This window comes from Moschus berezovskii, chromosome 11, assembly GCF_049115385.1.
Source record: "Moschus berezovskii isolate FMDL1 chromosome 11, NW_MosBer_1.0, whole genome shotgun sequence".
In the NCBI taxonomy this organism is placed as follows: Eukaryota; Metazoa; Chordata; class Mammalia; order Artiodactyla; family Moschidae; genus Moschus; species Moschus berezovskii.
In genome coordinates, this window is record NC_142470.1 from 97,636,454 (window position 1) to 97,652,575 (window position 16,122).

General features: G+C 37.7%; 1 protein-coding gene across 7 annotated transcripts in view; it reads left to right on the forward strand.

Moving 5' to 3' along the window:
- The window catches only part of ALMS1 (ALMS1 centrosome and basal body associated protein), a 205,182-nt gene that overhangs the window by 111,003 nt on the left and 78,057 nt on the right, over window positions 1–16,122 (forward strand). For all 7 annotated transcript variants that reach the window (XR_016038620.1, XR_016038621.1, XM_055400279.2 and 4 more), the window contains one exon: window positions 2,557–4,397. Coding sequence is in view for 5 of the 7 variants with exons in the window: in XM_055400279.2 (XP_055256254.2) it covers window positions 2,557–4,397 (1,841 nt within the window). In the remaining 2 variants the exon portion in view is untranslated. The remainder of the gene's footprint in view (window positions 1–2,556; window positions 4,398–16,122) is intronic.

Below are 16,122 nucleotides of genomic sequence, written 5' to 3' on the forward strand. Positions count from 1 at the left end.
TATAAGTTCTTATGGCTATATCTGGAGAAGGTTTTATGAGAATACTAAAATTGATTTGCCCAATACCAAAGCTATAAAAAAATTTTAAATGGAAAAGTTATTAGGAAAAGCTGTTTATCATAAATTTTGAAGGAGGTGATGGATGGTTGTGGGGTGTGGAGTATTCCAAAAAATTATAAGATATGGATTGTTGAGAAGAAAGAAGAAATGTCTTTCGGGATGAATGTAAATCTAATCATGCCCAGTTTTAAGAAGCTGGACTAAGTTTATGCTTCTCAAATTGGAGCATTTATTTCCCAATGGTATGTGTGGCAGTGTCAGGATAGTAAGAAGCCATGGAATTAAAATCACATTTTTAAAATGTTTTGTCCAGTGGTATTTAGTTTTTTGACTTTTTTAAAATGTAAACATTTAATTTTGAAATAGTCGTAAGTTCACATAAAGTAGTAAGAAATAATACAGAAAGATTGCCTCTACCCTTTACCCAGTTTCCAAAAATGAAGATGTCTTGTAAATATATAATATATATATAATAATATATTACAACCAGGATAATGACATTGATACAGTCAGAATACTTAATGTTTTCACCACCCCAAGGGTCCCTTTTGTTTCCCTGAAATAACTATATCCACTTCTGTCTTATTCCCACTCCTTTCTTAACCCCTGGCAACCATTAATCTAGTTTCTATTTCTATAATTTTGTCCTTTTAAGAATGTCATATGAAATCATACTGTATGCAATCTTTTAGTATTGCCTTTTTCTCACTCAGCGTAATTCTCTGGACAATATTCAATATCAATGGTCTCTTCATTTTTTACCGATGTGTAATTTTCCATAGTATGAATGTACCACAGTTTGTTTAAATATATACCGATTGAATGAGGTAACTTGGTTGTTTTCCAGTTGTTGGCTATTAAAAATAAAGCTGCTATAAACATTCCTGTGTAGGTTTTTGATTAACATCAGTCTTTACTGCTTTGCTGGGTTATATGGTAGTTGTATAATTTTTTTGACTGTCTCTTCCCCTGTGGCTCAGCTGGTAAAGAATCCTCCTACAGTGCTGGAGACCTGGGTTTGATCCCTGGGTTGGGAAGATCCCCTGGAGAAGGGAAAGACTACCCACTCCAGTATTCTGGCCTGGAGAATTCCATGGACTGTATAGTCCATGGGGTTGCAAAGAGTTGGACACGACTGAGTGACTTTCACAACACAATACCACATTGGCCTGAATGTTGGGATTCTGCATTAGAGTTTTCCAGGGATGGAACTTTAGGCTTCTCATTTGGCCTTTGCTGGTGTGGGTATGGATGAGACCGTAGTTTTTTTTCTGTGATATTTGACTGGAAGAGAGCAGTTATTGTCTAAAAGTTTTCTGTGTTGCTGAACTTCACCTTTACTTGATTTTTAACTAATGAGAGCAGGTTTTTGTTAGAGCTCTTTGTATTCTGTGCTCTTTGTTCATAGTTGCTGTCTTTAACTCCAAGTCTGGGATATTTGAAGTAAAAAGAAAACCCAGGGATCACTCCCTTGTTATTCTCTGATCCCAGAGTCCCTAGCCAGTCTGCCTTTTATCTCTTTACCTTTCAGATTCTTCTTAAGTTTGTTCTATAATGTCAAGGATTTTTAGTTGTACTTAGCAGGAGGAATAGGGAAAAGTGAATCTGCATTATGTGAGAAATGGCAATGCAATTTAAAATATTTTTATATGAAATTACATGTGGCACTAAAATTAAATAGAATGCCAGGTTATAATTTTAGAGGTAAAACAGAGAAATCTCAAAGAAGTGTTAAATATTTATGGTATCTTTAGGCACTGATCCTATACCCTAATAAGAAGTACTAATTCTTTTTCCTGTTTTTATTGGTAAATGTTAGGTTGTAGGCCATGTTTCTGTAACAGAGAGACTCAAATACAATGGCTCAGATAAGGTAGAATAGTATTTCTCTTTCAGGTCCAGGGTAAGAAAGTAACTTTGCTTCTTGAAATCTTCTGAGGAACCAAGCTGGGTGGGCAGTTGAGCCACCATTACGTGTTGCCTCCCAGGGTTGTTTTAGACATCACCATTTTCATTTGGCAAGAGTAATGATAATGGGTTGTTGTACAGCAGAAACTAACAACATGGTAAAGCAGTTAAACTCCAATTAAAAAAAGAAATAGTAATAGTGATGGTAATGATTGAAGGTGGTAGTAGGAGAACATGGAGGTCAAGAACTTGATTTTTTAAGGACAAGAGCCAGAGGTTGTACTTACTGCTTTTGCTCATCTCCCATTGGCTTGTACCTAGTCACATGATCATATCTGGCTTCAAAAGAAGAGTCTCTGCTTTGTAGTCTTGTGACTAGCAGAATTTGGGTAAGCGACCCCTGTTACTAAAACAAAAAAGGTGAGCAAAAGTCTTTGCTTTTGTAACTTAAGTGAAAACTTAGAAGAAATTAACTGTGTGATCTTAGTTAACATGAGCCATTTTATTCTATAGCTAACTATCTTTTTCTTGTTGTGTTTTTATAGTTATTCAGACTAATTCAAGTAAGAACTTGTTTATATCTTCTAGGATTTACAGAGTCCACGGGGAATAGGATGCAAGCCAGAAGCTGTTTGTAGTCACATTATTATTGAGAGCCATGAAAAAGGATGTTTCAGAACTCTAACAGCTGAAAGACCCCGATTGGACAGCCACCCTTGTGTTTTTAGATCTGCTGAACCCTCAGAAATAGGCAGAGGACAATGGAGCCCACCATCATGGAGAACAAGGCACATCAACCTTTCCAAGTCACTGGACCAGAACAACTCCCAATTCAAAGTTTGGAATTCCTTGCAGTTACAAAGTCATTCCCCATTTCAAAACTTTATCAGTGATGACTTGGAAATTAGCAAGGGCTTTCGAATGCCATTTCATGAAAAGTTGGACCCTTGGCTGTCAGAATTAGTAGAACCTGCTTGTATGCCACCTGAAGAAATGGATTGTCATTCTTCATCACAAATGCTGCCCCCAGAACCCATGAAAAAGTTTACTACCTCCATCACTTTCTCATCTCACCGACATTCTAAATGCTTTTCAGATTCCTCTTTTCTTAAGGTTGGTGTTACTGAAGGTAGCCAGTGTTCTGGAGCATCTGTGGGGGTAGTTAATTCTCGTTTCACTGAAGAGCAGAATCCTCCTAGAGATCTAAAACAGAGAACCTCTTCCCCTTCATCACTTAAAATCATTAGTCAGTCACCAGATAAAGCTGTGACTGTTTTAGCAGAAAATAGTAGCCAAAGCCAAAAATTATCTGTTGAACATTCTTACCAAGAAGAAAAACCCTTAGAAATATCAGATTTTAAAAACAGTCATCCTAAGCCCAGTGCCAGTGCAAATGATAGCAATTTCAAAGAAGTTCATTTTTCTGATAATCATACTGTCATTAGCATGGGCAGACCAAATTCCACACTAGAAGTAAAAGAGAAGAATGTAACTATTACTGCAGATCTTCCTTCACACATTTTTCTTGAACAAGAGGTCTTTGAACAAAGCAAAGCCCCACATGCAGATCACCATGTGAGAAAACACCATTCTCCCCCTCCTCAACATCAGGATTATGTAGCTCCAAATCTTCCTTGTCGTATTTTTCTTGAAAAACGAGAACTCTTTAAACAGAGCAAGGCCCCACATGTAGATCAGTTAAGAGAAAACTACTCTCCTCTTCCTCAAAGTAAGGATTATATAGCTTCAGACCTTCCTTCTTCCATTTTTCTTGAGCAGCGTCAACTCTTTGAACAAAGCAAAGCCCCAAATGTAGATCACCACCTGAGAAAACTCCATTCCCCTCTTCCTCAAAGTCAGGATTCTGTAGTAGAAAAGAATAATGAACATAAGCCTAAATTACACATTTCTGATGTGATAGATGTTGAAGCCAAATTCAGTGATGTGGTCTCCCCATCAGTCCCAAATCAATGTACAGTAGTAACTTCTGCATCTACTCCACCTTCAAATAGAAAAGCACTTTCTTGTATTCGTATAACTCTTTGTCCCAAGACTCCTTCCAAGTTGGATAGTGGAAACTTAGATAAAAGATTTCATTCATTGGATCCTGCCACTAAAACAAGGATGAATAGTGAGTTTAACTCTGACCTACAAACTTTATCTTCAAGATCATTGGAACCAACCTCCAAATTATTGATCAGTAAACCTGTAGCACAGACTCAAGAATCTTTAGGTTTTCTAGGACCTAAATCTTCATCGGACTTTCAAGTCATACCATCTCCTCTTCCAGATAGTAATGTTATTACTCAGGACTTGAAAACCATACCTTATCAGAATAGCCAGATAGTAACATCAAGGCAAACACAAGTGAACAGTTCAGATTTGGAAGAATATTCCAATCCAGAAGGGTCTCCGGTATCTGCAGATCGGTGAGTCTCATTGTGATGACAAGCAAGCTGATGAAATTTATGATAAAGGGTTTAAAATACTTAAGCAAGTGTAAGTTCTTGGGGGAGAGGCAGCTAATTTTTCTTAGGGGAGGTGGTTATCTGCCTTATCTTGAAATCTTTCAAGGAATGAACACCTAAGTAAGAGAAAACATGTGAATGTAATATATTTATACTCTCAAAAGACTTCTGGAAAACAACTGGACATCAAGTATTTTAAAACATTACTCAGAAGAATCGTTGATCACCAAGTGGTACAATTTAATAATTCCTTATTTATTACATTGGAAATATGCTGAAGACCAGGCTTTGGAAGGGGATGCATGCATATATGTGCTCCCTCTCCCCCTCTCTCTTTTTTTCTGTTTCATGTTTCCTCTCTAAATGAATATCAAAGCAGTAATTTCTCCGTGAAAATTCCTGGCAGACATCACTTTAACCAAGGTATCAAGGTTTAATGTCACAAGTAGTATATGTCAAGATAATGTGGTCCCTAATGTGATACCTTATTTCACAATGATTGTAGGAGTGAAAACCCAGTTTAGGGGTAAAAGCATTAGATTTATACTGTTCAGACTGATTTTAAGACTATCATTAATTCACTTTTACATTAATGAGTCCTTACTAGATGGCTAACACTTACCCTCTGTGTGTAATGTTTCCACGTTATAGTTGAGAAGGTAGTAGATCATAGTGGTGAGCCTTGAAAAGAAGGGAAAAAATGTTTAATCAACATCCACATGTGGTAGTCATGGCAGTGAGGGACTTACATACGTTACCTGATTTAATGCTTGTTAACCCTATAAGGTAGGTCATGGTATCCTTATTTGCCCCCTGGAAAACTGAGACACTGACATTGCTGCTTTTTCAGCAAACAGCAGTTGTTTCAAATAATGCAGTCTGTTCAATGGAAGCAAGCACTTCTTCACCACATTACCATGTCTCCCAAATCCTGAGCCATACTTAAACTATCCTATCAACTGTGCTCTTGGACAAGTCATTTAATATCTTTGGCACTCATATATGGGTGATTGGCGGGAAGAAATAGTTGGAAAGCTTGGAGGTCCATTATAGCTCTGAAAGTTAGTGACTGAGAATTGGATTGGGGCAGATAAAAACAAGATCAATCTCTGATTTCCATAGTATTATAAATAGATCTTTTTTGGGTGTGAAAAGTGTTTAGAAATTAAAAGATTGACAAGTTTGCATGTAATACTTAAACTCTTCTAAGTGATAAAGTGTCAAGTTATTGGAGCTGAATTCTTTGAATGAGAAAGAAAATTATAGCTGATTATAAATATGAACTAATAACAATGCTGTTTGTTCCAGAATGTACTAAATGCTAGGCACTGTAGTCGATGTCTATATCATTTTATACTTAGTATAATCATCATAGGTAGATATTATTACCTCAATTTATAGGTTTTACAAACCTTAGAGAGATTAAATGATTTGCCCCATATTATATGACCATTAACTGTTAAAAATGACATTTGAACCTAGTTTGTCTGACTCCAGAATCTGTAAATAATATAGACACTCATCTGTATATGTGTGTATATATATATAAAATGTTTAAGAATATTAAATTTGTTTTAAGATTAAATTTAGACTTAGTGAAGCTGCAAAAATAGTAGAGTTCCTGTGTTATCTATTGCAGTGTAACCTATTACCCTGAATTGTAGAAGCTTAAAACAGTAAATATTACCCCAAAGCTTCTGTGGGTCAGAGATCCAGGCATGGCTTAGCTAGGTGCTTCTGGCTTCGGGTCTCTCACAGGGTTCAAACAAGGTATTGGCTGAAGCTGTGGTTCCATCCCAAGACTTGAGTAAGACCGATGTCCTTTTAAGCTCACTCACATGGTATTGGCCAGAAACAGCTTCTTCCTTCCATAAGGCAGCTGTGACAGTTAAGCTTTTCTCAAGAGAGCAAGTGAGAGTTCAGGAGATGTGCCCAAGACAAAACACAGACTTTACTTTGTAATCTAACCTTGGAAGTGAATCTCACTGCCTCTGCCACATTCTAATACTAGAAAGAAATGAATCAGTATTTCTGGCCAATCCTCAAGGATTAGGGATTACTCAAATGCATGAATACCAGGAAGCAGAGATCACCTGGGGGATTTTTGTTTGTTTGTTTTTGGCCATGCTGTGTGGCATTGGGGATTTTAGTTTCCAGGCTACCCCCTGCATTGGAGGCATGGAGTCTTAACCACTGAACCACCAGGGAAGTTCCGTTGGGGGTATGTTTTAGAGGTTAGCAATATACCCTTTGCTAAACCTGCTCTTATGTTAACATCTTATCCTAACATCATAACTGTAAAACATTTACCAAAACTAAGAAATTCTCCATCATACAAAATTATGATTAAATGTATAGACCAATTTGGATTTCACCTGGTTTTTCCAAAAATGAACCTCTTTTGTTTCAGATCCATCCCACCGTCTCACCTTGCATTTAGTTGTTCTCTCTAGTTAATCTCCTCTAGTTGTTCTGTCTCCTTAATCTCCTGGAGAAACTGAAGGCAGTTTCTCAGACTTCCTTATTTTTCACGACCTTTGAAGAGAATTAGTTATTTTGGTTTCAAATTGGCTTTGTCTGATGTTGTCTCAAGATTAAATTGAGGTTATCCGTTTTCTATGCATTTCATCAGGAAGCACGTTAAGTTGATATACAATTACTGATGATGTTAACCTTGATTACTTGACAAAAGTGGTATCTATCAAGATTCTCCACTGTAAAGAGAGAATCTTGGTAGGTAAATCATTTCCTTCATTCCTTCTACATTTATTAATTGGAATTCTTCTGTAAGCAAGAGCTGTTCCTCCCATTTATTTATTCCTTTAGTTTTCCATGTACATTAATATGGACTCAGGGGCATTTATTTCGTCCTTTGGATTATAATCCAGTACTACTCAAATTGATTCAGTTTTAGCAATTAAAAACATGATTAGGTACTGTACACTGTCACAGCCCTGAAATCAATCATTTCTCCAAAGAATACTTATTTCTTTTTTGGAGTATAGGATTTCCCCCCTAGCTTTGTTGAGATAAAATTGATATGCAACCTTGTTTAAAGTTTACAGTGTGTTGATTTAATACACTTATATTGCAAAATAATTACCATGATAGTGTTACCTAACACTTGCTATCACATAATTATCATTACTTTTTTTGTGGTGAGAAAACTTAAGATATACTGTAAAATAACTTTCACCTATATTAACACATTATTTTTAACTATCATCACAGTACTGTGCATAGATCTCAAAAACTAACTCATCTTCTAACTGGAAGTTTGTACTCTTGGACCAGTATCTCCCCATTTCTCCTGCCCTCCAGCTTCTGGTAAACAGCATTCTAGTGTCCTCTTTTTTAGGTTCCACATGTAAGTGATACATGGTACTTCTCTTTCCCTGTCTGGTTTATTTCAGTTGGCATAATGCTGCAAAAGTCCATCAGTGTAGGTTGCCTTTTCATTTTGTTGACTGTTTTGCTGTACAGAAAATTTGGGGTTTGATGTAGTCCTGCGTACTGACTTCTGCTTTTGTAGCTTGTGCTGTTGGTGTTACATCTAAAAAAACACTGGCAACACCTATGTCAAGGAGTTTTTTCCCTGTGTTTTTTAGTAGGAGCTATGTTTTCAGGTCTTATGTTTAAATCTTTAACCCATTTCAAGTTAATTTGTTAGTGTTAAAATAGGGGTACGATTTCATTTTTTTGGCATGTGATGATCTAGTTTTTCCAGCGCCTTTTATTGAAGAGACTGTTTTTCCTCTGCTGAGTATTCTTGGCTCCCTTGTAAAATACTAGTTGAATGCATATGTAGGGGTTTATTTACGGGTTCTCTGTTCTGTTCCACTGATCTATGTGGCTGTTTTTGTGCCAGTACCATACTGTTCAATTGTAGCTTTGTGTTATAGATTGGAGTCAGGAAGTGTGATACCTCCAGTTTTGTTCTTTCTCAGAATTGCTTGTGCAATTCAGGGTCTTTTGTGACTCCATACAGATTTTAGAATTGTTTTTCCTCTTTCTATGAAAAATGGCATTGGAATTTTGGAAGGGATTGCATTGAATATATATTGATGGTTTTGAGGAATATGGATGTTTAAACAATACTTTTCTGGTGTCTTCCCATTTGTTTGTGTCTTCCTCAATTTTCTTCATCAAAGTCTTAGTTTTCGGTGAATATTGTGAATGGGATTTTCTTCAGTTCTTTTCAGATATTTCGTTGTTAGTGTACAACTGATTTTTCTATGTTGATTTTGCATCCTGACTTTACTGAATTCATTGATTATTTCTAACATTTTTCTTTTTATGAAGTCTCTAGGATTTTCTGTTAGATGTTAGATCATATCATGTGCAAAGAAAGACAGCTTACTTCTTCCTTTGTGACTGGATGCCTTATATTTCCTTTTCTTGCCTAATTGTTCTGGTTAGGACTTCCAGTGCTGTGTTGACTAAAAGTGCTAGCAGTGGGCATTCTTACCTTGTTCCTGATAAGGGAAAGCTTCATCCTTTCACCACTGAATTTGATGTTAGCTGAGAGTTTGTCATACATGACCTTTATTATGTTGAGGGATGTTTCTTTTATACCTGATTTGTTGAGAGTTTTTATCAAGAAAGATGTATTTTGTCAAATGCTTTTTCTGCATCTACTGAAATAATCATATGATTTTTATCTTTTATTCTATTAAAGTGGCATGTTTACTGATTTTTATATGTTGAACTATCCTTATGCCTCAGGGATAAATCCCAGTTGATCTTGGTGTATAATTCTAATGCGCTGTTTAATTTGGTTTGCTAATATTTTGTTGAGAAGTTTTATGTCTGTTCAGTTCGACTCACTCAGTTCAGTTCAGTCGCTCAGTCATGTCTGACTCTCTGCGACCCCATGAATCACAGCACGCCAGGCCTCCCTGTCCATCACCAACTCCCGGAGTTCACTCAAACTCATGTCCATCAAGTCGGTGATGCCATCCAGCCATCTCATTCTCTGTCGTCCCCTTCTCCTTCCGCCCCCAACCTTTCCCAGCATCAGAGTCTTTTCCAGTGAGTCAACTCGTCGCATGAGGTGGCCAAAGTATTGGAGTTTCAGCTTTAGCATCAATCCTTCCAATGAACACCCAGGATTGATCTCCTTTAGAATGGACTGGTTGGATCTCCTTTCAGTCCAAGGGATTCTCAAGAGTCTTCTCCAACACCACAGTTCAAAAGCATCAATTCTTCGGTGATCAGCTTTCTTCACAGTCCAACTCTCACATCCATACATGACCACGGGAAAAACCATAGCCTTGACTAGACGGACCTTGGTTGGCAAAGTAATGTCTCTGCTTTTTAATATGCTATCTAGGTTGGTCATAACTTTCCTTCCAAGGGGTAAGCGTCTTTTAATTTCATGGCTGCCATCAGCATCTACAGTGATTTTGGAGCCCCAAAAAATAAAGTCTGACACTGTTTCCACTGTTTTTCCATCTATTTCCCATGAAGTGATGGGACCAGATGCCATTATCTTTGTTTTCTGAATGTTGAGCTTCAATCCAACCTTTTCACTCTCCTCTTTCACTTTCATGAAGAGGCTTTTTCAGTTCCTCTTCACTTTCTGCCATAAGGGTGGTGTCATCTGCATATCTGAGGTTATTGATATTTCTGCCAGCAGTCTTGATTCCAGCCTGTGCTTCTTCCAGCCCAGCGTTCCTCATGATGTACTCTGCATATAAGTTAAATCAGCAGGGTGCCAATATACAACCTTGACGTACTCCTTTTCCTATTTGGAACCAGTCTGTTGTTCCATGTCCAGTTCTACCTGTTGCTTCCTGACCTGCATACAAGTTTCTCAAGAGGCAGGTCAGGTGGTCTGGTATTCCCATCTCTTTCAGAATTTTCCACAGTTTCTTGTGATCCACACAGTCAAAGGCTTTGGCATAGTCAGTGAAGCAGAAATAGATGTTTTTCTGGAACTCTGTATTCATCAGATATTGGTTTGTAGTTTTCTGTATCTTCACCTAGCTTTGGGTCATCAGGGTAATGCTGGCCTTATAAAATGAGTTTGCAAATGGTCCTCTCTCTTCAATCTTTGGACAAGTTTGAGAAGGATTGGTATTATTCCTTTCTGAAACGTTTGGTAGAATTCAGCACTTAAACCATCTATTGGGAAGATTTGATTAATGATTTTATTTCCTTACTACTTTGGTCTGTTTATATTTTCTATTTCTTCATGAATCATTCTTGGTAAGTTGTATGAATCTTATGGATAATAGAAATTATCCATTTCTGCTAGGTTATCCAATTTGTTGGCATATAACTGTTCATGATAATCTCGTATGATCCTGTATATCAATTGTCATGTGTTCTCTTTCATTTCTGATTTAGTCCTGTTTCCTTATTCTAGCTAAAGGTTTGTCATTTTTGTCTATCATCAAAAATTAGGTTCTTAATCTTTTCTATTTTTCTGGTCTCTGATTCTTTTTTTTTTTTCCCTTTGTTCTTTCTTTTTTCTACTTTGATCTTTCTTATTTCCTTTCTTTGTGTGCTTTGGGCTAGTCCATTCTTTTTCTAATTCCTTGAGGTGTGAGATTATTTGAGGCCTTTCTTTTTTCCTAATGAAGGCATTTATCATTATTAATGTCCTTAGAACTGCTTTTGTCTCATAGGTTTTGATATGTTTTGTTCACAGTTTCATTTGTTTCAAGATATTTTTTGCTTTATGTTTTGATTTTTTTAAGACACACTAGGATGACACTGCTTCTTGCCCTGCTGAGTGAATAAAGCTAAAGATTATAGGCATTAACTCACACATGTGTCTACATCTATAGTCATTTTGTCTTGATTGTAATGTGTGTGTGTATTTTTTTAAAAATCACAGGTCAATGTTGATACCTCCAGCTAGTCCAGAACCATGGGGTTGATTCTAGCTTTTTCCTTTTATTTATAAACTTCTTTCTCCAATGGTGATAAACATGGCTCTCCTTATCTACAGTATATTTACCCTAGTATAGGTAGCTTCAGAGTTCTTATCCCATACCCAGGTGAGAAACAAATGCTCCAACTATGTACAGGTTTTTTATGTATAGTATTCAGTCCAGACATTGTTGCTGTTTCCCAGGTTAGTTATTTTCTTCCCTATACACTTTAGCATGATGATATGATTCATTTATAATACTGTTAGATTCATTTCTTACATCCTATATTCCATCTTGCCCCGATAACTTGGTTAATTTTTTACAAAAATTAAGATACTATCACATTCAGTTTTTGTGGTTGAAAGGTTAGTTCTGTCAGTTTTTGATTAATCCACATCACAGTTCCATACGAAGCATTTCTTTCAGTCCAAGTACTGAGAGTACTTTCCAGGGTGTCATGTAAATGAAATCATAAAATATAGAATAGCCTTTTAGGTTTGGCATCTTTTACAAAGTGTATATAAGATTTGTCCATCTTGTTTTGTGAATCAGTAGTTTTTTACTTTTTAATTACTTTTTTACTTTTTACAAGTATAAAGCAGTAAAAAGTTAAAAAAAAAAAGCAGCACAGTTTATCTGTGTACATTGACTCCTTTAAGGATATTTGGGTTGTTTCCAGTTTTAGCTGATTGTAGTTAGAGCTGCTAAAAAAATAATATGTTTATATATATATATGTATCTATAGTTAGAGCTGCTGAGTCATGTGGTATGTGTGTGTATTTAACTTTACAAGAACTGTTTAGAACTAAACTCTGCTAAACTGTTTTTCCAGAATAGCTGTATCTTTGTATTCCCACTAGCAGTGTACAGATGTTTCAGTTACTCTCCATCCTCAGCAGTTTGTGGCACGGTCAGTATTTATCAACCATCGTAATAGATGCTTTCCTTTATGTGTTTCACCTGAGCTCCCCTTTTCAGGTCCTCAGAACAGAAAGCAGGGGCTTAACTTAGCCCTTTCTTTTGTGTGTTTTTTGTGTGCTTCCTGTGACTGTGTCAGTGCCAAGTGGTTCAGGACAGAGAAAAAAAAACCATCACAGGTTTGCCTTATTCTCTTGAGATCACACCTCCAGTGGAAGAGAAGGGTTTCCCTCCGTCAGAATTTTAAACTCCCTGTTACTGCTGTATTGCTGCCACCATGTAATCACTTGAGTGCTTGAGATTACTAGAAAGAGAGAAAAGAAAACGGGGGATTTTCACAGTATTTCCAATTCCACTTCTCTTGCCCGAATAGAAGGCTTCTTCTGGAGGTCTGTCTATACTAATGTCCACTTCTAAGGGTCAGGCTCTATTGAGTTCATGTCATTGGATACCAAAGGGAACAGTGCTAAAGTCTTCTCTGTTTTACTGGTACTTCAGATGTAGCAGTAAAACAAATTGCCAGCTCCTGTTATTTCTCAAAAGTCTTCTAAAAACTGCACCATGTAGTCTGTCTCAGTTTTATAGCTTACTTAGTAGCAGAGACAGAATGGGTTATGATTGCTTATCCAAAGCTGGAACTGACTGTATCATTTTTTGTTCTCAGCAACAGCATATGCAAATTCCATTGCCAACACTTGGTATTTCCAGTTAATTTTTATTTTGGCCATTCTAAATGCGGATGTGAAATGATATGTTATTCTGGTTTTAATTTGTGTTTCCCTGATGACACATGATGTTGATTAGTGTTTCTGTGCTTCTTGGCTATTTTTATATCTTTACGAAGTATCTGTTCACTCTTATCCATTGATTGTGTCATGATTTTAAGAATTCTTAATATTTTCAAGATAGCAGATCCTCTGTGTATTACAAATATTTTCTCACAGAATGAGGCTTGATTTTCATTTTCTTACCGGTGGCTTCATGAAGAAAAAGTTTTAACTTTTATGAAATCAAGTTTGTTAATATTTCTTTTTCTATACTGTATAAGTTACAAGTGTACAATATAGTCATTCACCATTTTAAAGGTTACACTTCATTTATTATAGTTATTATAAAATATTAAGCATATTCCTTGTGTTGTACGTTATATCCTTGTAGCTTATTTTATGCAGAATAGCTTGTACCCCTTTATTTTCTACTCCTATATTGCCCTTCCCCTCCCCAGAGGTAACACCTAGATTGCTTTCTGTATCTGTTAGTCTGTTTCTTTTTTGTTCAGTTCAGTCACTCAGTTGTGTCCGACTCTATGCAACCCCATGAATTGCAGCATGCCAGGCCTCCCTGTCCATCACCAACTCCCCGAGTTCACTCAGACTCATGTCCATCGAGTCGGTGATGCCATCCAGCCATCTTATCCTCTGTCGTCCCCTTCTCCTCCTGCCCCCAATCCTTCCCAGCATCAGAGTCTTTTCCAGTGAGTCAACTCTTCCCATGAGGTGGCCAAAGTATTGGAGTTTCAATTTTAGCATCAGTCCTTCCAATGAACACCCAGGACTGATCTCCTTTAGAATGGACTGGTTGGACCGCCTTGCAGTCCAAGGGACTCTCAAGAGTCTTCTCCAACACTACAGTTCAAAAAGCATCAATTCTTCAGCGCTCAGCTTTCTTTACAGTCCAACTCTCACATCCATACATGACCACTGGAAAAACCATAGCCTTGACTAGATGGACCTTTGTTGGCAAAGTAATGTCTCAGCTTTTTAATGTGCTGTCTAGGTTGGTCATAACTTTCCTTCCAAGGATTAAGTGTCTTTTAATTTCATGGCTGCAGTCACCATCTGCAGTGATTTTGGAGCCCCAAAAACTAAAGTCTGACACTGTTTCCACTGTTTCTCCATCTATTTGCCATCAAGTGATGGGACCAGATGTCATGATCTTAGTTTTCTGAATGTTGAGCTTTAAGCCAACTTTTTCACTCTCCTCTTTCACTTTCATCAAGAGGCTTTTGAGTTCCTCTTCACTTTCTGCCATAAGGGTGGTGTCATCTGCATATCTGAGGTTATTGATATTTCTCCCAGCAATCTTGATTCCAGCTTGTGCTTCTTCCAGCGCAGCGTTTCTCACGATGTACTGTGCATATAAGTTAAATAAGCAGGGTTTCAGTATACAACCTTGACGTACTCCTTTTCCTATTTGGAACCAATCTATTGTTCCGTGTCCAGTTCTAGCTGTTGCTTCCTGACCTGCATATAGGTTTCTCAAGAGGCAGGTCCGGTGGTCTGGTATGCCCATCTCTTTCAGAATTTTCAAGTTTATTGTGATCCACCCAGTCAAAGACTTTGGCATAGTCAATGAAACAGAAATAGATGTTTTTCTGGAATTCTCTTGCTTTTTCCATGATCCAGTGGATATTGGCAATTTGATCTCTGGTTCCTCTGCCTTTTCTGAAAGCAGCTTGAACATCTGGAAGTTCACGGTTCACGTATTGCTGAAGCCTGGCTTGGAGAATTTTCAGCGTGACTTCACTAACGTGTGAGATGAGTGCAATTGTGTGGTAGTTTGAGCATTCTTTGGCATTGCCTTTCTTTGGGATTGGAATGAAAACTGACCTTTTCCAGTCCTGTGGCCACTGCTGAGTTTTCCAAGTTTGCTGGCATATTGAGTGAGCACTTTCACAGCATCATCTTTCAGGATTTGAAATAGCTCAACTGGAATTCCATCACCTCCACCAGCTTTCTTCATCGTGATGCTTCCTAAGGCCCACTTGACTTCACATTCTAGGATGTCTGGCTCTAGGTGAGTGATCACACCATCATGATTATTTGGGTCGTGAAGATATTTTTTGTACTGTTTTCCTGTGTATTCTTGCCACCTCTTCTTAATATCTTCTGCTTCTGTTAGGTCCCTACCATTTCTGTCCTTTATCGAGCCCATCTTTGCATGAAATATTCCCTTGGTATCTCTAATTTTCTTGAAGTGATCTCTAGTCTTTCCCAGTCTGTTGTTTTCCCCTATTCTTGGCATTGATCGCTGAGGAAGGCATTTTTATCTCTCCTTGCTATTCTTTGGAACTGTGCGTTCAGATGCTTATATCTTTCCTTTTCTCCTTTGCTTTTCTTTTTTGTTAAATTCACTAGTTTGTTGTATTTTTTAGATTCCACATATAATTGACATTTTTTCTCTCAGTCTCTTATTTCACTTAATATCATAGCCTCCAGTCCATCCATGTTGTTGCAAGTGGCAAAATTTCATTCTTTTTTTATGGCTGAGTATTTTATTGTATATATAAATGTATATACAGTATCCTCTTTATCTATTTGTCTGTTGATGGGCACCCAGTTTCTCTTTTATGGTTGGTACTTTTTTGTGTCTTGTCTAAGAATGATGCCTGCTGCTGCTGCTATGTCGCTTCAGTCGTGTCCGACTCTGTGCGACCCCATAGGCGGCAGCCCACCAGGCTCCCCCGTCCCTGGGATTCTCCAGGCAAGAACACTGGAGTGGGTTGCCATTTCCTTCTCCAGTGCATGCAAGTGAAAAGTGAAAGTGAAGTCGCTCAGTCGTGTCCGTCTCTTAGCGACCCCATGGACTGCAGCCTACCAGGCTCCTCCGTCCATAGGATTTTCCAGGCAAGAGTACTGGAGTGGGGTGCCATTGTCTTCTCCGAATGACAGAGATAGCAATTACTTATTAAACAGGGGAACTTACATGTCTAAAGCCGGATCCTGAAGCAACACCCCACCATGTGCAGCAGCTGGGGAGCAGGACATGACAGCACTCTTCACTAAGGGGTCCAATAATGAAAGAAAAAGTAAAAGTGAAGTCGCTCAGTCTTGTCCAACTCTTTGTGACCCCATGGACTGTAGCATGCCAGGCTCTTCCACCCATGG